Genomic DNA, 23,202 nt, shown 5'->3' on the forward strand with positions numbered 1-23,202 from the left:
TTAATTATTTTTATGATTTTTTTGATATACAGAAGTTTTTTCATACTTATGAAAAGAAATGTGTCTCTAGCTGCTTTCATAATGTTTCATTCTTTTGCTTATCTAAAAATTATTTGAAAGTATTGACCTAAAATTTTCAGGTTTATGTGGCTTGATAGTAAAGTTAATTAGTTTGTCAATTTACTTTTAATTTATTTTGGTCAATTATTCAAATGGAATACTTTTTTTCAACAAATACCCAATTAATAGAAGTATGCTTACTTTGGTTTAAAGAAATGTTGAGTTATACCTTCATATTAAAAACTGGGAATTTTCATGTTAAATTTCAGGTTTTGAAAAATTGGGGTCTGGCCTTGTTGGGCCCATAATCCCATAAGGCAACAATTGACTATAGTTGATTAGATGCTGTACATTTTAGATTGGGAATGCATTTTCCAATTTGTCACAACTTCTTATTAGTTTTATTAGGTCCACTTCACTCTTGTATGTGGCTTGTCTCAGCACAACAGGCATTTTAAATAACAGGTGAGACTGATGTTCACAAAGAAGATTTATCAGAGTTAACCTGGGCTCTGGTTTCCTTATGAAACTATGCTGTCCCTGGTGTCTGGAGCTAAATGGGTTCCAGTATCTGTTGAATTCAAGTGGATGTACAATCTTGGCCAACCAGTTCTATGGGTATACATGTGGAGTGAGGCAGGGGGTGTGTTCATTTGTGAATTTAGTCAAGACTAATAAATTATTGGAATATTTAAGCTGTACAATAGCAATAGTAGAGAAAACTATATCTTAACATTTCACAAGCCTTAAATTCAGTGGTTTAAAGGAAGTGCTTAGTATAATGCCTGAGACATAATACATGATAGTTAGAATTTTTTGGAATGCATGAAGTTCCAAATGAGTGATTGAACACCCAGTGATTAGATTTCATTACTGATGAGAGGGTATCAACTGAGGGTAAGGATCAATCCAAGACAACCTGGAAAAACTTGGAGCTCAGTGTAAGTGAGGAGAAATTAGTATGATGTGACAAGAGTGTCTAGTTATACATATCAGGAGTTTAACTCTGCAAATTGAGCAAAGAAACAGACTGATCAGAAAGTTTAATTGAAAATGATATTGGGTGATGTTTCAAATATAGGATCTGATGTTTAGGCCTTTTATATTGGTCTAACTTGAGAGGTGGCTGGTCAGTGTAAAAAACTCCCTGTTCATCCCAAGAGATATATCCATAGTACATTTGACCATTTCTCTTTTTTTTGAGAGAATCAAACTTCTCTTGATATATTAATTATGAAGTAAAGTTTAGGAAAACAAATTATGCTAGACAACCAACATTCCTGCTTGTAAGAATTCTTAATACAGATTCAACCTGTAGAATGAAGTTTAATAAACAGAAAATAATTAATAAAATCTTAAGTTTTCAGAATACAAGCAAAAAGCAGACTAATACCATTTCTGATTTTTAAAATTTCTTCTCTGATCATTGCAGTTGTGTTGTGGAGGCTGAGATCTCTACTTCCTGTAATATGTTATTCAGGTGTTTGGTTTCCAAACTTCTGCTGAAATGTTCCACTTCCAGCCCTTCGAGGACCTGCCACCCCTCCTCCCCAGCTCGCCAACCTCTCCCATTCCAGTGTATACTCAAGCTCCAGTTATTCACATATCAACAATTATGCATCAGGATATCCTTAACCTTAGAGACCAATACTTCTGTCTTTCCTGAGAAGACATTGCCACTACCTGCCAAACCCACCATACTTTTGTTTTAAAGTTAACAGACAAAATCAACCTAGAAATTTGCTTCCATTGTTACACGTTTTCACCACAAAATTGTTTAAATGGACTTAGGGACAGGCTCGTGATTCTCTTTAAAGATTTATACAATGAGTTATAATACATCTTCTCAGTTTCAAGTACTTAGGAGATTCTTGCAGAGACAAGCCAAATTATAATGTACTTCTATATGTGGCTTACTTTTGTACACCTCTGGCATTATAGTAGGGCTAAATGCCATCCATGGAAGTTCATACCACCGAGTTATTTAGATCTGTTTTGGAAGTGCTAGACAATGCAACTGGTAAAGGTTAAAAAAAAAAGGAATTATGATGATTTCCAGTTTCCTTTTCACTCCACACTATGGGCTGAATGGAAGGCTTGGTCACTGTCAGAAAGTTATCTTTAATTCATGGATTCGTTTATTAAGGACTGAAAATCTTAAAAATTAGAAAGCAACAATCCTCCAGTCATTACCCTGTGCAGTCTGTGAGTTAGTGCTTATTGCTCCCAAGGGAAGCAATCCTCAGCCAGCAGTCCCAGAGATTGCCAGCAGCAGTGATTTAAGGTCCCTGCTATCCACTTCCTCCACAGACTGCCTTTTAGGGCAAAGGTGCCATCTGGGACTAAAATGATCTGATTCATAGCATTAAAAAGGGATTTTACAGAACTAATTCTAAGCAAAAAGGCTGCCCATTTCCCTTGTTAGGATTGTAAACGTTCAAATAATTCATAAGATTATTCCTCTTTATTTGAAAAAAAAGAGAAATGAATAATTGGAGAAGTGAAAAGAAATATAAAATAATAAAAATATAAGTACAGTAGAGTATAAAACAGATAACACAATGAAAGTTTATACGGTGGCTAAAAAACACAAAAGGTAAAGGGCCTAGCAACTCCTTTTATTTAAAGTAAATGGGCTAAAAGTTGTGCATCAGTAGTCTATGCACTTCAGTTATTAAAACCGAGGATCATCTAAGGCAAAAACTTCCTGGTATTTTTAGTCATTGCTCAAGGTCCCCAGGCAGACACTTGGATGGAACTGAGTCATCAACTCAAGCCACAGCCCAGAATGACACATTATTTAATAGAGGAAAGGAAAATGTTAAAATATTACAAGGGTGTTTTCAGCTGATGCTGAGTCAGATCATCATAGGCAACCAAATATTTCCACCCCTCATCCCCCACACTGTTACTAAGCAGGACAATTGAAAACATTGTACATATCAATATCACTGTTTGTTTTATTTTAAAGAGTAGACAAATGCAATTTAAAAATTTTGGGGCAGGTGTACCTATCTTTGACCTGGATGCACCCTTAATATACTCATCTCCAATTTCATGGTCTAAGGATCTTCTAAATCCATCATTAAAAAAACATCTGATTTTAGCTTAATTTGTAACTTCTGCTTTCCAAATTCATGTACATTTTGTTCATTACATTATTACATTATTTTATAGAAAGCGTTCAGGAATGTATTCGTAACAATAAAATAGTAATAATTCAACTAAGCAGAAAATAATTTTTTCCCATTTTATGATGATTGAATGAGTGAAGGCTCACACTCAATGGGTTTTCACTGTATTAGCTGCAACTTCTCAGTTCAAAATGTCCCTTTCAATATATTTCAAATCACAAATTGCATCCCAATTCAAGTTGCATCCCTACAATAAGAAAAAGGGAGAATTACTGGAGTCAAACTAGAAAAGTCTGAATTCTCTAAGGACTTAGTGAAGCAATGGTGCAGATTTGCTTTGTAGTCTCTTTTATAATTTTGCTCTTGCAAATGAAGCCTTCCCTATGAATTAAAGTCCCCAGTGTCATCAAATAAAGCAAGACAGGCATGCTGACATTGTGTTTTCAAAGCCAAATTAAAAATCTATTGGTTTAAATTCTTATTTTTGTTTTGGTCACTCTCAAAAGCATAAGGTCAAGATATGGTAGTTTTCTAATACCCAGTACCATGATATTTCTTTCATTCTCTCAATTTTAACATAGTCATTATGGTTGTTCGCTGGTTTTATGGAAAATGTATGGTTTAAAACATTTAACCAAATATTACATATTATTCTAATACAATAATTTAAGACAAGTTACAACTGTGACATGCACACATGATATTTTATTTTAGTGAAATATTTAAAATTCCTATGTGAGAGAAAATGTGCTAGGAGTATTCAATCTATAGACAGCAGTTAACAGAATCAATAATACCAAGCATATTAAATGTTATTCTTCCCAAGGCTGAAGAAACAAACCATATTTTAAGTTGCATTTGTCAAAATGACACATATTAAAATTTAGTTCATTTGTTTTTTCAATTTTTCTTTAATGAAACAGTAGTTGTGAAAAAAATTTTTTATTGACAGTTTTCTCTTTAAGTTGCTGCCCCTTTTGGAACCAGGAAAATCAAAGAGGATCTTATGTATTTGTAATCTTTGCCACTTGTATATGAATAGAAGAAACATTTTTCTCTAATTCATTTAGCTTTGGTCCTTTTATTTCCCAGTGTATCAAACCAGAAGTCTTGAATATTTTAAATAAATAAATAACTGACTCAATTTTCAGCAATGCTCTAAGTGGGGGAAAAAGAAAAGGAAATGATGAAAACTAGATAAAAGGAGAAATAGTCCAAGATTGTCCTTTGGACTGTTCAAGTATTATTTTCCCCACCTCAGTTAACCATGTATATTTAAACAGCTATGGCTGAGTAGGACATGAAAAAAGTTTTTATCAAGTTGTTTTAAATCAGAAGACACTGAGTTCCAGTTTTCTGTCAAATGCAGCCTCAAAAGTTTATGGCATTAAATCCTCCCAAATCGTTACAAGCCTCTCCTTTTTTTCTTACTAAAGAAAATATTATTTTTTCTTTTATCCTATCCTGTACATTTAGTTACACTTGCTCCTTTCTACACTGACAGTAATGTCTTTACTTTGGGCATATAGAAAATTATAATGCCTGCACTGGACTCAGGAGACCAGAGTACATGTCCTGTGTCACTAGAGTGGTCACATTAGAGTCAGGAACAAAATGAGTGTGTGCATTAATTTCACATTTATTTGGCAGCAGTTATAATAATGGATGGGGAAAAAAATTAAGTATGAAAAATCTGAAAAGAGAAGGTAAAACATATTCTTTTCAGATGATATAATTGTGTGTCTAGAAAACCTCGAAGAACCAACTGAAAAACTAATATAAATAGTAAAAGACTGTGATAAAGTGACTAGGTATAACATTGGTACACATACATAGGCATACACACATACACAAATAGCTTCCTATAAACATAAAACAACCAGTTACAAAATACAATGGGAAAAAAACTGCATTTAGGTAGGTACACAAAAAGATAAAATATCTAAGTAGAAACCTAACAAGATGAACGCAAAACTTGGATATGTAGATAGGAATACTAATATATTATAAATATATTTACCATTTCATCTATACATGCTCATTCAAAAGTTCATATGGGGAAAAATGTACACCATTAATCAGGGAACACTAAAAATAAATAGATGAGGGTATTTTACTCTAGCAGTTAAAAACATTTTAAAACAATGATAATTAAGAGTGTGGTGCTGACACATAGACAGATAACCAGTGGAACAGTTTATAAATACAATCAGTAAAGCCAAATATATAGGAAGTAAATGGCTGAGTTGGCATACCAATCAGTAAAAATCATGGGTTTATTCAATTAATGGTTTTTATATACCTGGTAGTTTTCTGGGAAACCAGCAAGATCTACACTACCCCATTACACAGAAATAAATTTAACTTGGATGAGATTATAAATATGCACATGAAAACATAATACCTATAAAAGGTATTATAAGAAAATATAAGAGAATATGTTTATAAACTCAGAATAGCAATAGCCTATCTTAGCAAAAAATAAAACCTAGAAATCATGAAGCAAAGACAGATAAATTTCATCACTCCAAGTATAAAACATTTTGGCACAGTAAAATCAACCAAAACGGATGTAAACTAGTTGGATAAATTTTTGACATACATATGACAGACAATGAATTTTGTTAATATATACATAGCTCCTATCAATGAGGAAAATGTTCAGCAATCCAATGTAAAAAGAGCAAAAAGCATAAATATCAGGTAACAGAAAGAAAATATAAATAAAAATTATTTTTAAAATATGTGCAAAGTTGCTAACACCCACTTATAATAAAAAAGATTCAAAATCATGTGATACTATTTTTCCTCTACACCCATTGACAAGACCAAAAATTGCAAACACATTGTATTGGTCAGAATATAGGAAGACAAGCTCTCAGATGAATAGGCAGAAGGATGGATTCACACAGCTTTAATGAATGGCAATATGGCAATATCTACCACAATTTCAAATGCACATACCTTCAACCAACAATACCACTTCAAACTATCTATTCTAATGATTATCTTGCACATGTGCAAAATGTTGTGTTCACTGGTTGGAAGCAAATGTCTATCAAAAGATATTTATGTTGAAGATGGCTGTGGATGGGAGTTGAAAAGAAGATGTTTGTGTTACCCAAGTATTATACAGCCCCTGATACAATTCCAGAAATATATAATTTCTTTGTGGAAAAGAACAAGATGCATAATGTTTATATAATTTAGTAATTTTTGTGAAAAGCATGAAGGTATGTACAAATACACATATACTATATAAACACACGTTTGTATGAGTATGTGTGTGTGTATGTATATACACCAGCAGTTGGTCTTGGGGAGTCAACCCTGAGTTATGAGGTAATGTCATTAATAGGGAAACTTTTATCTCTTTGTATTTCTGTTTGTACCTTTGAACTTTTATTATATACATGTATTAATTTTTCAAAAATATTTTAGGGAACTGAAAACTAAGTCACTGAAACAGGTTGAGCGGGAAATTGGAGGTAGGGAGTTTGGGGCCCCAAAAATTTCTCTTAGCAGGGTTCAGACTCTGAAGGCAAAGGCTTACTGTTGCATAATGACCCTGCATATTTTCTGGGAACAACATCCATCAAGGAATCAAGCAGGGAAATACTGGGAACTAGGAATTTGGTATAAAAATGTGTACTCTTAAAAATTTATTTTCCTTAGTGTTCATATGAGGAAGACTGAAGAAGTTTAAAACATAACCCTTAGCTATGTCTAAGGCATATCTTTGTAGCAAGAACTGTTTATAATTAATTTGGAAAGATCAGATTAACATCAATGAAACAATTAGTGAAAAATGAAAAGCGTTAATTCTAAGAAATTATGGTTCTGTAGTGCCGGAATAATTTTGAGTAGTCTTATGGGATGATAGGAATTCAGCTTATAGAATTTGTAAGAGGTCATTTCAGATGGGAATAACAGCATGAACAAAGGGTTGGTGGAAAGAATTAGCTTGGTGTTTATGGCAAACAATGGAAAAAAGTGTATGTGTTATGCGAATATGTTAGAGAATTTTAAAGTTTTTGGAACTCTACATTCAACAAATTATACTCTAAAATGATAAATCAGGAAGGCCAGAGAGAACACGGACTGTACTAAAAAAACGACTAGGGTAATTATAGCTACTTACATTGGAAATGTTAGGGCAAAACAAAGTTTTTAAATGCAAAATGACTTTAAAAATTAATAACATTGAGCATAATTTGATCAAATAATCCAAACCTCTTCTTCTATCTACTCGTAACTATCATCCAATAATTACAGAAACAATAAGAAACACGGCAATTTGTGTTGTTACTTGACAAATAAAAATTTTTCTAGATAATTTATTGGGGGCTGAGGGAAATGGAGATAATCAGCTACAGAGGAAAATTCTTTAGGAATTCCATGTGTTGTCTTCTAATTGATCATCATCCTTATTATCCTCATTGTATCACCATCACTATCATCACTGTGAACCCACTGCTAGGCTAGGCCCTTTTGTGCCCCCCAAGAAATTACCACTATGAATTTGATATCCTTACTAGCTCCATTTTACAAGTGAGAGTACTGTTGTTTGGCAATTAACTGACTGGCCTATGTTAAAAGAGTTATAGGGGTTAAAACAGTATTCCAATTTGGATATGTTGTGCTCCAGAATCCAAACTCTGAGCTACTAAGAATAATTCTTGACAACCAGTAAATATTCCAAAGTCCTGTTTTTGATTGTTTTGCTGATACTTTACTCTGCTTTATTTTCAGGCAATGGTTCCCAAGTTGTTTTACCTGTAGCACTAAATCTTCAATATGTTAACAGGTGTTCTGAGAAAAAGCTTATCATAGTGAAAAGAAGAAAATTTGCAAAATGCTGGATTAAACACTTTGGGATAATTTCTTAACCACAGGACATTTCATGTTTTTAATATGCTAACATTCACCATGAATCTTTAAGAGGTTGCACTGGATATTCAATGTTTCCCAAAATTATTTGACCATGGAATTAATTTTTTTTTTGTCCTAGAAACCTATTAACATCTTGGGGAAAGTAAGCCTACAGAAAATATTTTGGGAAGTGTCTTCAGGCAATGTAAAGATTCATTTCAGCACTTTAAGCACATATTTGGAAAACCTACAAAACTGTAGTCTAGATCATCTGTGGTTAGTAACGGTCCCTCAGCACTTTATGCAAGGTAGGAGATTCATAACAGAATTTCATCCTTTCACTATTTCTTTTTTTTAAGTCCATTTCTTGTGGTCCTTTAACATTCTTATATTCTACTTCTTAAGAGGCTATATATAAATTTAGTTAAGAGTGAAATGAGTCTTGTAAATGAGGTAAAGTGTCTGAAATCTTCAAAATGAAACGTTTATTGGTACATGATCATTTTCAACAAGTGGGAAAAAAAGAAAGGTTCACTATGCACAGGAAGGTATGGATCTAAGACTATGTATCAAATTTAGATTGGAAATGGGACTACTCAAGGAAGTAAGGGTATAAAACGGGAAACATATTTTATAAGACCTCTACCAAGTAATACAGAATGGCATTTACTGTCACAACTCTAGGTATCTGGTCATGGAGTTTGCATTTTAATGAATGTAGTTTTATGCTCTCCTGGAGTTTTTAAGAATGAATTTAAAAGAAAGATAAAATTTTAGTAACATACACTGCTGTGAAAATGTTTTTAACTAACATGCTTATTAAGGTCATATATTACCAGCAAAGTGGAAATAAACAGGGAATAAAATAGGAAAATAAAACTCCAGGCACATTCCTTGTTTTAAGTATCTCATCACAGAGACACTATAGTTCCTGGTTTTACATTTTTGAGATTTAGTACTATCCTTTAGAAATAATACCTTAAAACTAACATTAAAAATTTCATTTCAAAGAGTTAAAGAGGTACTTTATGTTGAACATGACACAGCATGACTGAAAGTATACTTTCAAATTAAGTAATAATGGTGTGCCAGAAAGTTGGCATTTGATTGTTTAAAACTTCTGTGCTCCAGCTCTGGACAATGGTGTCCTACTCTAACATCTGTGACTTAGAGCATGAAAATAAACAGAAAATAAGTGATCCTCTTTCTTTCCCTTAGCAAAGTCATTTTTTTAAGAATGATTTACCCTAGCAAAACACATGAGATCTGAACAAACCTTGTTTTGAAATTATTTTGTTGTTGCTCTTGTGTTTTGATTGCCAGTAGTACAATAACTTAACTCCCCAACAGCAGTATCAATATTACTTTTCCATGAGCCTTTATTGCACTTCAAATTCCAAGAGGAAGGTAGAAATGTAAGTTTAAAGGACTCAAGGAGGCAAAGGAGATGAAGTTGTGTGACCAACTGTTCTCTGTTACCCTTTTCTTAGTACAATCTTCTTTTAAATTCTTGCCTTCAACAATGTTTCCTGCAGTTTTTCTGTGTCTCTCCCCACCTCCCTCTCCAGAGAAAAAAAAAAGAAAGAAAGAAAAAGGAAAAAAAAAAAGGAGTTGTGTTTCATTTTGGTACCTGCAAGTGCGGGAATTGAATCCATTGTACACTAAGCAATCATTCTAACGGAAAAACAGAGAAGGCACTATTGTAAGCCATGGGCTGTATTTCAGTTCAGCCACTTTCACTGCAAAAACCAGTCCATTTATATTGTTTTGGGTGCGTAGCAGGGAAATTTGAACCACCTTGGTGATACTTCAAGAATCGCCTTCTGTTTTCTTGCACGGTCCCCAAACTCGCCCCATTATTTCTCGTCTGAAACAGACGTCCTAATTAACTAGTTGTTAGTCCCCTACTCGCTTGCCCCTATGCTTTCACCTTTTCGCTCTGTGAACAGATGAGCGCACAGGCCTCTCTTCCCGGCCCTAGAGCTAGCTAAACTGCAGACAGAACAGCAGAGCAAGCCCTGTCTTAGGTGATTAGAGTGTGGCTGCTGACGAGCTTGCCTTTCCTGAGAATTCGGGACATTTCACTTTGCAGGGTTCTGTGTCTCACGCAGCTTCTGCCCCAAGAGCCACTTTTCAAAATTTCTTTTAACTTCTTTTCCTGGCTATACCGAGGACGGGGCTTCAGGGGAATCCTTAACATGGTTAATTATAAAATCAGTGCTGGAAACCAAGAGAATCTCAGACACCACGGGTGCCTTCCTTAACCCCACGGTCTTTGGCGGGTGCAGACACCGTACGGGCAATGTAGGAACTTCAGAGGCGGCGGCAGGTGCTAGGGTGTGTCTGCAATTGTCTCCCTTTTCTCTTCCAGCAGAAGGAGCCACTTCTGAGAGAAGGGGAGCGGGGGAAGCGGGAACAAGAGGGGGAGACTGGGGGAGGGAACAAGTAGGAGGGAGGAGGGCTGACGGGTGCCAGTGTAGGGGGGCGCCTGCGAGGTTCAGGCTCGCACGCACGCCGCCTCTGTTTGTACACAGTGCGCTCCCGGCCGCTGTTCGCTCCCCGCCTGCTCACGCTTCATTGTTCTCCGAGTCAGAAGCGCCGCAGCAGCCGCGGCGCGAGCCGAGCGCACAGTCTGCCGTCGGCCGGCGCGGGTGACCCGGAGCCGCCGCGGGAGCCCGCGCCCCGCCCCGCTCCGCCGCGCCCCGCCCGCCGCGCCTCGCTGGGACCCACCCGCCGCGGAGGCTGAGCCCGCCGGCGGTCCCCGAGCTCGCCCACCTCCCCGCGCCCAGGCGCAGGCGAAAGGCGAAGAAGGAGTCCTCTCTCCAGTCACCACTCTTCCTCACCTTCTTCAGAAATTTGTTACGGTAGCGCTGCGGGAAGAAGACGTCTTTCTGAATTCCCGGTCGGGGCGGGGTCTGCCGCTGCCCTGCGGTGCCGCCTCGGCGACCCTGCTCTCTGCTACGACCTCTGACCGACGGTGTCGCGTCCGGGAGACGGGATCATGAAGCGCTCTGTGGCCGCTTGGCTCCTGGTCGGGCTCAGCCTCGGGATCCCCCAGTTCTGCAAAGGTGAGGCAGCGGAGCCCGGGCTGCTGGGTGCGGGACGGGCAGGGTGTCCCCCGGGAAGTGCTGCGCACGGGGCTAGAGGCGGTCTCCCCGGCGCGCTTAGGGCGGCGAGCGCCGCGGGCGGCGCGGAGGAGGAGGCGCGCCCAGGGTGCCCCGGAAAAAGTGCTTGCAAAGTCAGGGAGGAGTGCGCGCTGCTGAGCGGGGAACGGGGCGCGGGGTACATTGGTGAGGTCGAGGGAAGACTGGGACGGAGGGAAGGTAGGAGGGAAGGGAGCTCTTGGGAATCGAGATTCAGGGTTCCCGGGACCATCGGATCGCAGGGCGAACCCTCCCAAAGGGCGCCGGGCTGGGCTTTCGTGCGGGCTCGAGCGGGGAAAGCGAGCGTCCCCGGTGCGTCACCTAGTTGAAAGGGGAAGATGCTGGTGAGCTGCAGGGCCCTCCGCCCCCGGGTTGCGGTGCTCTGGTAGGCCACCAGGATGAGCGGTTTGCAAATCCGAACCTGGGACTGAGAGTTCTGGCCGCCGGGGAGGTGGAGAAGGGTTTGACAGCTCAGTTCAGGTTTCTCTCGCCTCCCCATCCAGGACGCGCAGCCTCGATTACAGAAAAACCCCAGGAACCCGCCCCTCTCCTAACTCGAGGGGCCTCGAGCTTTGCTCAGCGCTCCCTCCGGGTACAAGCGTAACTCTATTTTAATAGAGAATTGTGTGGTGCGGGACAACCCTCGCGCCCCCGCCCAAAACAGGAAAGTTGCAGCAGCTGCTCTGGGTGTGCTTTCCAAGACTTCCGTGAAATGAACCAGCCAGTTAAAAAATAAATAAAGGGGGGAAAACCCCACAACACAGGACTTAGACTGAGTCTCCTGCTGAGTTGTGTAGACTTCCAGGTCCTTTTCTAGCGGCAGCTTGTCAATACAAGCACTGGTCCTGACCGCGTCTCTGCGTGGGTCGGGGCCGAAGTTGGCGCTGGGGAGGGTAGGGGGAGCAGGAGGGGGCTCTGGGGAGGCCGTGCGAGGGGGACCCGCACCCCTACTGCGCTCAAGGATGCGGGCGGTCCCTTCTAAAGAGTCCGTGAGTAATAAAAGCCCTCCTCAGGCTGCTTCAAGTGGAGAGCTGAGTGCACTACAGTGTTTAAAATGCTGTGCCTCTGAAAAAAGGATAGTTGCATCAAAAAATGCGTTGGCTCGAATCCATTTGCGACGAGACACTGCATGGATATTCTACAGCATCCATGCACCCATCCGTCTATTGGTTTCACAGGGAAACTGTGGACTCTTGAGCCACTGTTAGCCCCGGAAGCCGGGTGTGTTCCTGGCCAGATGCCGTCGCTGACCATCTAGTAGCGATCCTCCGTTGCTCCTTTCCTCGTCCTACCTCCCTCTCCCAGAATGTGGCTATTTTCCCCAGCCTGCAGGCGTGTGTGTAGGTGTGTGTAGGTGTGTGCCATCTAGCATTTACAAAGTGTCCTTCCAGTTATCAGGCAGAGGCAGCCACCCCACTGAAGGTTAAAGAATGCTAATGGCTCTATAGTTGCCCGACCGAGTCCTCCAGAGATATGGAAAAGACACTACTCCCACCGCCGATATTTCCTTTCTCTATTTCTCGTCTGGATTCCTTCTGCACTTTGATCCCTTAGCAGGAAGGAGAAGGGGAGAACTGCAGGCACTCCCCTCGCTTCCTCCCTTCCCCGCCTCCGTTCCCACCCCAAACACGAAAACACACATAATCACCCATTCACACGCACCTACACAGTGCCACCGCCGCCACCATCTGTCCCCGCGCGGAGGTGGAGGAGGAGATAGTGCGTCTAGCGTGGGTGGCCGAGCCAGCCTCGCCCCACGGGTTGCAGGAGCCCAGGACGCTGTTGCAGACCGGCTGGCTGCAGCCGGGAAGTCGCCTCCCAGAGATACCCACGCCTAGGGCACAGCTACTCCTCCAGACCAGCAACCAAGGTGAAGTTGCCTCGGCTCCCCATGCTGGCTCCTAAACAATGATCAGGCAGCGGTGTAGTTCATATTCTTCAGTAGATTTCCCCTTTTTCCAGCCAGCCTATGGAGAGAGGGAAACGGGGTTTTAGCAAAGAAACAGACCGTTTTCTATGATCTCTTTTGTTAAACTTGCACCTAATTCATTCTCCTTCCGCCCTGCAGAAGGCGGAGTGCAGCTTGCATGACAGCTCCAAACAATTAAACTTCGAGCAAACTTACTGAAGCCAGTGTTAACGCTGAGAATTTCCCCTGCATTACCCCCTACCCAGACAACATTTATCTAATGTACGCCTTCTCGAAATTGGTGTTTCCCTCTGTGGGTTGCAATTTACGTACATTAATGCCTGGGATTTGATAAGGACATGTAATTCCTTTTATTGTAAGTTTTTATTTTAAAATTAAACCAATGGATCAGTCAGATTGAATATTTTATTAACTCCTAAATTATTCATCGTTATGGGTCGCTCTAAAAAATCCAATAACATGCATACAGTTGCAGCAAACACGTGACATCTTATGCAATCTGTCCCTGTGCCTGCAGTTTGTGCCTGAAGTCTTTAAGAAAATGGCACTGTCTAAAAATGTCTAGACGTGTCCTAAATATTATGAATCACTGGCATTTACATTTCCTTTTTTAAGTAATGGCGATTTTTAGTTAATTCTATGTGAGAATAAATTAGGACCTGAACAATCTCACTAGAGATAGTAATATTATGCTTCTATGTTTAGTATAGCAATATTTATGCTGAAATAACAGGTTTTACTCTTCTAAAAAATTATTACACATTATTGCCCTCATTACCTAATTTAAATTACCATTAATTTTATGCCTTAAAAATAAGGGCTAACAAGAGCTAAGTAAATATTTTAAAATAATTTTGAAATGCTGAATCAAAAATAATAATAAATGAAGGTAAAGTATCTTGCTATGACAGTCTGATACCAGTGCAAAATCTTGGTCATGTCATACATTGTCATATTACAGCACACATTTTTTTTTTTTGCCATCTGGTCCTGATAAAAGTTTTTCTGATTATTCTTGAAATGTTTCCTAAGAATTAAAATGTATTTTGTTTTAAATTTATATGGTTTGGGGGAAACATGTATGATAAAAATTAACGGTTAAACATTGAAATGCTTTACTCTTCCTTCTGTGGTTTTGAAGTTACAAAGATCTTCAAATCCAGGCAAACGTATTTCACTTCTGAACTCTTCTCTAAATTAAAATTCTCTTGTATTTTTCTTATATATCTTAAGATCAGTGTACATATATAACATTACTCAGGATCTATGGTATCTTTAATAAATATTTTAATAAAGGTTGCTTTAATCACTAGATAAATACAATTTTTTCCTTCTCACAAAATTATAGTAATAAAATAAAGTAAAGGGATAAAGTATACATAACTAAAATAAAATAGCTTGGTTGCTCAAAATGTAAGTTTGAAACTTTTTGGAGTCTAAATTAGTATTTCAAGCTCTTAATTTCACTGTTATGAAGATAAAATTTTAATTAGAAAATTTGTTTTTAAGGGGTTTTGAATCATGGGATGGACTGTATCATTTGTGTGTAATTAAAAAAACTTGCCTGATTTGAGAGTTTCCTAAAGCCTAAGAAGGTAATTCTGGTATTTGTTGTTTATTGAACATACTTGCAGGTGCCATACCTTTGAGTAGTAGATTCATTATATCCTTGCCACAAAAAAACAAAACCTGTGCAGGTTTCAGAACTCAAGTTCAAGCCAGAGTATATCAGTATAGTAGGTTCTGAGAAATAAACAGCAAGTTTTACAAATATGTAATTATTGGTATGGCTCCTATCATAGTTAATCAATTTACTCTTTACATAGCTTAGTTTATTTCCTAAGTAGTTGCAAACTGACATTACTATGAAAAAAAAATAGTAGAATACCAAAGCCAAGTCATTCCTATCATTCAGTTCTTATCTGTGTTTTAAGGAAGTGGCCCAGCATATTTTTATTTTTTGTTTTAATCATACCCCACGTAATAATTATAATGTATTTTGGTTAATCAAAGCAAACAAGTATTTACATATAAAGAAGCAAATTGTTGCTCATGTGAAGTGTGGAGTAAGTACTGAAATTTTTGTTCCAGTTATGTAATAATGTTGGAAATTATGTACTATGAATACTTAAACCTAATGAATTACTACTTAATTGTCACTGAAAATACCTCTAAAAAGCCTCTGAGTTGAGGGAGCTGTTGAAGGGAAAAGTAGACTGGAATCAGCTGTGCCCTGGCCAGCAGGTGTCAGAATAATCAATAGAGATCTTTTAAAGGAAAGATGGAAAACTGAAAGACGTGAACTAGTAAATGCTAATTTGCAAATCCATACAGTCACTTTCTACTTCATGTGAAATTCATGCTATTAGTTTGCAGTGCTCCCTTGAAGAGGAGAGGGATGGTGAATTTTTAGGATCTACTGCTTGTATCAAGGATTATAACTTGGAAACAGAGTTGCTCTAAGACCATGAACAAGTAGTGTCTAGGTTGTACCATTATTTTCCTGGAGTTGCCCGAGTACTGTCCAAAGAAATGCATATAGAGCTATGAGGTACTTGCAATAAATTATTGAGGAAATGTTTAGCATACTTTTAAGCTTTCTTTCTATACCAAATGTTTTATAAGTAGAAATTCTGTTATTTTGATTCGCATGGGTATATATTCAACTATATATTTATACACATTTCTGGTACTGATAAGAGATGACTGCTTACCCTTTTCTCACACTGTGGTAAAGTGTGTTTCCTAGAGCTTGTGTATTTCTAAATATCATTAGTCATACGGTCAAGAGAGACTAAATGACATGATAAAGTTATGTCATTACACATTGCAGCCAGTTAGTAATCCTTACATGTATGCCTGCTGTGTATCAGTAGCTGTTAGTGAATGACATCATTACTTTGTTTTTAATTGATCCTTAACTGATAATCTTTCATTGCAAATCAATTCTAGCCTCTGGTGATACAGACCTTAAAACTGTGTTACAGATTCACCATTCACCATTTCCACAAGTTCTCTCAGTTTTTTACACAGTTGCTGACATCCTGCCGAACAGTCTGTCTCCAGTGGCATCCTTTCCCTGTCAGTCTTTCTAAAATAAAAATTATCTTCCTCTCTTTCTGCCCTTCACATTCCCCCATCTCTCTCCCAACATTTCCATGCTGGATAGCAACTAGGGCACACCATTCACTGTAAAATTCTATCATCATTATTAAAAGGTTACAAATCTCCAAAACATCATGGAATTTGCAATTTATTTTCTTGTGAGGAAAAAAAACAGATGTGATAATGTGAAGCCACTAATAAATCCTGAGATTTATATCATAAATGGGAATAAATTAGCAACTGAATTATGGAGCAACTCAGGATTTTACACCTTGATTTGATCACAGTGTCTTGCCTACAGTTCTTAACTGGCCAATAATTTATGTCCACCTAACCTGTAAAGAAGTCTCTTGCTTTGCCTGCATCCTATAACTGAGAACCAAGGAGAAAACATCAAAAACTCCTGACCACCTGAAGTAGATACTACATTTAAGCCTTAGGCCATATAAAAAAGTCTATTTCTCTTAGTTTTTAAGTTCTTGGGTGCACTATAAACTGGATCTAGAAAATGAAAGGCATATAAGGTAATAGGTCAGGCTTAATCAGAGCAAAAAAACATGGCAGCTCTTAGACAAAGAAGAGAATGGAGAAGTCTATGTGAAAGCAGTGATTCTTTATGGTGTATAAAGCTGGGGACATTTATGGGAGGGGGAGGCTAATTTAAAGGCCAAAAGGCATTACTGTGTGAGAGAATATTTTAATAATTGGTACCAGCATTGGCCTTGTATCTTAGACAAAGATTCACTGCAATGTGCTCAACATTTGGGGTACATGGCAGTGAAATGTGTGCATTATTGAAGAGACTTTGTAAGAAATATTAAAGCTTGAGAGCCTATGTGCTTCATGGTGAAAGATACCTGGAAAATGTGCTTGTTTATAACATTATTTTTCTGTCATGCCAGAGAAAATGTTATTATATATTTTTAATTGATTTTTCCTTCATAGTAATTTGTAGAAAAAAAGTAGATCTCAGAATGCAGATAAGATGTCCTGGAATTATTTGGTTATATTTTACAAGAAAATGTACTGCTATTTCGTTTTAAAATATGCACTGTTATAGTGATAGTAACTGTGTAGGACTTGTTGAACAGAGATTTAATAGTGCATGAAGTAGAATGGAGGATTTAAGCACAAGAATTTAAGTGAAGGCTTTTTAACTTCTAAAGCACTTCTGAATGTGATTGTTACTATGGAGAAAGAAGATTAAGTCTGTATCCTGGTTTTACTTTTTCTATTTTCAAAGCAGGTCCTTATCAGACTGATCGATTTTCTTAAAAAAAAATTTAATATAGTACAACAGTCCATACATGGGAAAGCCAAGGTTTAAATCTCTTGTTGGATAATATTGTGCTTGATTTGAAACTAATCTCTTTAAAGGAGTTAGGTCACCATACATTCTTTAAGGTTTATGCTTGGTCTTTGATAACTGTTTATTTGGGATAATCAAAATAATCCACTTAAGTGTCTTCTTGTTGTATTGAGGTCAGGATGACCATCTACATTTTATGGATACTGTAGATGATATGAAGAATCCAGGGTGAAATGAGCTCCTGACCCTGGAGCAGAAAAGACTAGAATAATCAAGTGGGAACGTTGGAGAATATTTTTAATTGAAATAAGTTGGTGAATTCCTCTGGGTACTATAGAGCAATCTCCCACCTATAGGCCACGAATCTTTTGTCTGTGCTCACATCTTTAATGCCCTTCGCCCCCTGTTTAACAGTTAAATGAACTCTGATTTTTCCACACTTTTGTCCTGTATATATATATATATATATATATATATATATATATATATATATAATTTAACTATTGTAAACACTTTTTTGAAATGTCTATAGACAAATCAAGCAAATTACCATTCAAAATGCCTTAATATTTATATGCCAGGTTCTTGTTTCATATTTTATGCTTCCTACAGAGCCAGGGCTGAGAACAGTGTTAGACAGACAAACTATGCAACTAAACAACAACAAAATCTGAAACAGATGCCCAATATCTGTTGAAATGGAAGGAAGTCTTCCCTGGATGCCCCACATCAGTGTTCCTTAAGAAGTACCTACATGTTTTAAACAGCAATATGTCTTCTATATAAAAAATACATCAAAAGTAGTTTCAGGAACTATAAAAGCTGTTTCTCACTTTCTTATATAACTGCTTTTTATAATCTGTGTTGTAGAATGAGCCGACTTTGAAAATCCTTCTCAATACTCCTGCAAGAGCATCATTAAAAATATATTAATGCACAGGCATGATATAAAGTGCTTTTTATGTTTGTTCTCCATCTTCAATTAAAAGAAAAACTACCTCTAAGTGATAGATTCCTTTCTTAGATACAAGGTTCTGACATTCCAGTTAACTTTTAATTTTGACCTAGAAACAATAGTTTGTCAGGCACCAGTTTGTTTTTCCCCTTTCTTTTCTTTACTTGGAGACTGCCACCATCAGTTCAAGCATCTTGTTGGACAAGATAACGACGGCCTCCATTCTGATATCTTTCTTAAGCACAGTACTAAATTGAGAATTATTCAGTGCACACATGCTGTGTGTTCCACTGTTGTAAGTACATTCTTTGATTCTCACAACACTTCTATGAGGCAAGTACTGCTTATATATATATATGAATGAGAAAACAAATACAGAGAGGTTAAACAATTTCCCAAGATCACACAACTACTAATTGGGTTGTTAGAATCCAGTCTAAAACTAGAGCTAGCTGTCTTAACTACTAAACCATACTGTGTTTCAATGACTGCCACATCCTGTATATCATGGAGATATTTTGTTAAATGATTTTCCTGTTTGTAAAACACATACATCACATCTAATTACTCTTTAACTGGGAGATATTTTGGGAGGGGTAAATTATGTTTAGTTTTCTTGGGCAATATATATATTTTTTAAGTATCATTGACATACAATCTTACAAAGATTTCACATGAACAACCGTGTGGTTTCAACATTCAACTGTATTATCAAGTCACCCCCCACCCAGCCCATTTCAGTTACTGTCAATCAGCATAGCTAAATATTATAGAGTCATTACTTCTCTTCTCCCTTCTGTACTACCTATATGGTGATTTCTAATTATAGTGCCCCTTAATCCCCTTCTCCCTCCCTCCCCACCTGCCCTCCCCAGCCTCTTCCCTTTAGTAACTGCTAGTCCCTTCTCTGAATCTGAGAGTCTCCTGCTGTTTTGTTCCTTCAGTTTTGCTTTGTTGTTATGCTCCATAAAGAGTGAAGTAATTTGGTACTTGTCTTTTCCTGCCTGGCTTATTTCACTGAGCATAATACCTTCTAGCTCCATCCATGTTGTTGCAAATGGTAGGATTTGTTTTCTTTTTATGGCTGAATAATATTCCATTGTATATATGTACTACTTCTTTGTCAGTTCATCTATTGATGGATGCTTAGGTTGCTTCCATATCTTGGCTATTGTAAATAGTGCTGTGATAATCATAGGGGTGCATATGTCTTTTTGAATCAGTGATCTTGTTTTCTTCGGGTAAATTTCTAGGAGTGGGTCAAATGGTATTTCTATTTTTAGTTTTTTTTGAGGAACCTCCATAAAGCTTTCCACAATGGTTTAACTAATTTACATTCTCACCAGCAGTGTAGAAGGGTTCCCCTTTCTCCACATCCTTGCCAACATTTGTTCTTTCTTGTCTTTTGGTTATTGGCCATCCTAACTGGTGTGAGGTAATATCTCATTGTGGTTTATTTTGCATTTCCCTGATGATTAGTAATGTGGAGCATCTTTTCATGTGTCTGTTGGCCATTTGAATTTTGTCTTTGGAGAAGTGTCTGTTCAGATACTCTGCCCATTTTTTAATCGGGTTATTTGTTTTTTGGGTGTTGAGGTATATGAGTTCTTTATATATTTTGTTTGTTAACCCCTTATTAGATAAGTTGTTTATGAATATATTCTCCCATACTGTAGGATGCCTTTTTGTTCTGCTGATGGTATCCTTTGCTGTACAAAAGCTTTTTAGTCTGATGTAGTCCCATTTTTTATTTTGTTTCCCTTGCTGAAGAAGATGTGTTCAGGTGAAAGTTGCTAATGTTTGTATTCAAGAGATCTTTGCCTATGTTTTCTTCTATGAGTTTTATGGCTTCATGACTTCCATTCAGGTCTTTGATCCATTTCAGGTTTACTTTTGTGTATGGAGTTAGACAATAATCCAGTTTCATTCTCTTACATGTAGCTGTCCAGTTTTGTCAACACCATTTGTTGAAGAGGCTGTCTTTCCCATTCTATATCCATGACTCCTTTATCATGTATTAATTGGCCATATATGTGTGGGTTTATATCTAAGCTCTTTATTCTTTTCCATTGATCTATGGGTCTGTTCTTGTGCCAGTACCAAATTGTTTTGATTACTGTGGCTTTGTAGTAGAGCTTGAAATCAGGCATCATAATCCCCCAAGCTTTGTTCTTCTTTCTCAGGATTGCTTTGGCTCTTTGGGGTCTTTTGTGGTTCTATATGAATTTTAGAACTGTTTGTTCTAGTTCATTGAAGAATGCTGTTGGTATTTTTGTGGGGATAGTATTGAATCTATAGACTGCTTTAGGGAGGATGGCCATTTTGACAATATTAATTATTCCTATCCATGAGCATGGGATGTGTTTCCATTTATTGGCATCTTCTTTAATTTCTCTCATGAGTATCTTGTACTTTTCCCCTCCTTGATTAGGTTTATTCCTAATTTATTACAAATAGATCAATTGTAAATTTAATTGTTTTCTTGATTCCTTTTTCTGCTTGTTCATTATTAATATATAGAAACAGATTTCTGCATATTAATTTGGTATCCTGCAACTTTGCTGAATTCAGTTATTAGTTCTAGTAGTTTTTTTGGTGGATTCTTTAGGTTTTCTATGTACAATATTATGCCATCTGCAAACAGTTTCCTTGCCTATCTGGATGCCTTTTATTTCTTGTATTGTTTGTTTGCTGTGGTGAGGATCTTGGATCTCCAGTACCATGTTGAATAAAAGTGGTGAGAGTGGGCATCCTTACCTTGTTCCTGATCTTAGAGGAAAAGCTCGCTGTTAAGTATGATGTTAGCTGTGGGTTTGTCATTTATATCCTTTATTATTCTTGGGACAATATTTTAAAAATCTTCACATTTAAGTCGGTAAAATGTCATACCTCTTTTCTTTTCACATTCAGAAATAAGGGTTGGAGTATGCTGTGCTTGGTCAGGAATTAATGTGCTTGGTCAGGACTTAATGTGCACCACTAGTAAGAATATGGGAAAAGAAATATTATTTCAAGATGATTTTTATCATTTTTTGGTTTTAGAGGAGTCCACTGCTCATTGTTCCATTGTTCTTCCATGCAATGTGTAAGTGCATGCTTTCTCTGTAATTCTCAGATCCATATTGTAAGATAAAGTGATATTAAAGGTTAGGGAGGTTTTTATTTCTGCAAGTTTAATATAGGTATTTAATTTGCCTTACATCTCATCCTCTTTTAATTATATTTCTGTGTAACCCTATTAAGAAACTGTGGCCAAATGAAGGGACCATATGACCTCAGACCACATCAGCTAGACAATTACATTTTCTGGTTTATTTTAACATTTGCTTAACCAAATATGGCTTATTTTTTAAAACTAGAATTTGATTAACTTTAACTATTTTACTTAAATATTTAAATAATGAAATTTATACCATCTGAGTTCACCTTATTAATATCTTCTTTTATTCATCTGTACAGTGTTTAAGAGTTGAACTGGACCTCTATATGCTGTTATACTTATTCCCCTAAAATAAAAAATAAAAATAAAACAGTTAAAATTTCTTAAACTTTTCCCATCTCTATTCTAGGAAACATAAGCAGAGGGCTGTCTTCATCTCACTTAACAGATAAGGAACCTGAGGTTCAGAAATGTCCCATGACCTTTCTTTAGGTTCTCTTTATGTCATTCAGGCAAACAATGACAGAGTTTGAACTGGAGACTAGATATTCTGATTCCTACCTATTTTTTTGTACTGTTTTTTGAAATATTGCTTTGCTTTAGGTATTTATAGTTGTTCTTTTTTCTCAGTTCTTGGACTCACAGGATGAGAAGGAGGAGTTGGGATACTACTCGCCTTTTTGAAAACTGTTCAAACTACTTCTCAGTCCAACATAAACACTTTCTTTCTACTGGCGTATAACACCTCCTTTCCTTTTGGAGCCTATTACTAACCATAGTGACATCCTGAACTTCTTCACTGGCTTCAGAACTTTGTTTCTTATCTAATGTTTGTCCTCTTAGAAACTTTAATGTTATAAGCTTGTGACCCTTATAACTTTCTGATATTGAACTTCCTGGAAGTTCCCAATGCTAATGATGATTCCCATCTCCATTTGTAGATACCTACTGGCAATGCTACTCTTTCTCCTCCTGTGATTTACTCAGCTACCAGTTCTTCATATTTCTCAGAATTTCTAGGTCTTTCCAGAATTTCTGTCTTTTTACAACTCCTTGCCCTTCCTTCCCAATGAACCCACTCTCTTTTCAATGCTCTAATTTTCAGTTCTCTTTACTTCTCTTCTTTCCCAACCTAGTCTTTGTAGTTCTCCATTTCAGGAAGTATTCAGCCATTTATGAATTTCTCCATCCACATGCTTTCACCTTTTTTTTTCGCTTCATTAAGTCCGAAACTAAGGTAGTTTCCAAAGTCCACTTACCAGCCTTGGCACTAAGAAAACTGGAGTGCCGTCAGAAGATAGTGGGATCCACTGGAAATCCGGAAAGGTTGAGTTGGGGGTCCTAAAGGGAACGAGCAGAAAGGAAGCAGTGGGATGAGGAGTAAGATTAAGGGGGTATTGAAGGGGTGGAAGATGGCGGCGTGAGTAGAGAAGCGGAAATCTCCTCCCAAAACCACATATATCTATGAAAATATAACAAAGACGACCCTTCCTAGAATAAAGACCAGAGGACACAGGACAATATCCAGACCACA

The 23,202-nt window shown here is 37.5% G+C and overlaps 1 protein-coding gene across 2 annotated transcripts in view; it reads left to right on the forward strand.

Annotated features, from left to right (window-relative positions):
* Positions 1–10,548: 10,548 nt before the first annotated feature.
* The window catches only part of EDIL3 (EGF like repeats and discoidin domains 3), a 411,614-nt gene continuing 398,960 nt past the window's right edge, over positions 10,549–23,202 (forward strand). The window contains exon 1 of one of the 2 annotated variants that reach the window (XM_036914224.2): positions 10,549–11,134. In XM_036914224.2, coding sequence (XP_036770119.2) covers positions 11,068–11,134 — 67 coding nt within the window. In that variant the 5' untranslated portion in view covers positions 10,549–11,067. The remainder of the gene's footprint in view (positions 11,135–23,202) is intronic. The other variant, XM_057493705.1, reaches the window with a different exon arrangement.

Source organism: Manis pentadactyla, chromosome 2, assembly GCF_030020395.1.
Source record: "Manis pentadactyla isolate mManPen7 chromosome 2, mManPen7.hap1, whole genome shotgun sequence".
In the NCBI taxonomy this organism is placed as follows: Eukaryota; Metazoa; Chordata; class Mammalia; order Pholidota; family Manidae; genus Manis; species Manis pentadactyla.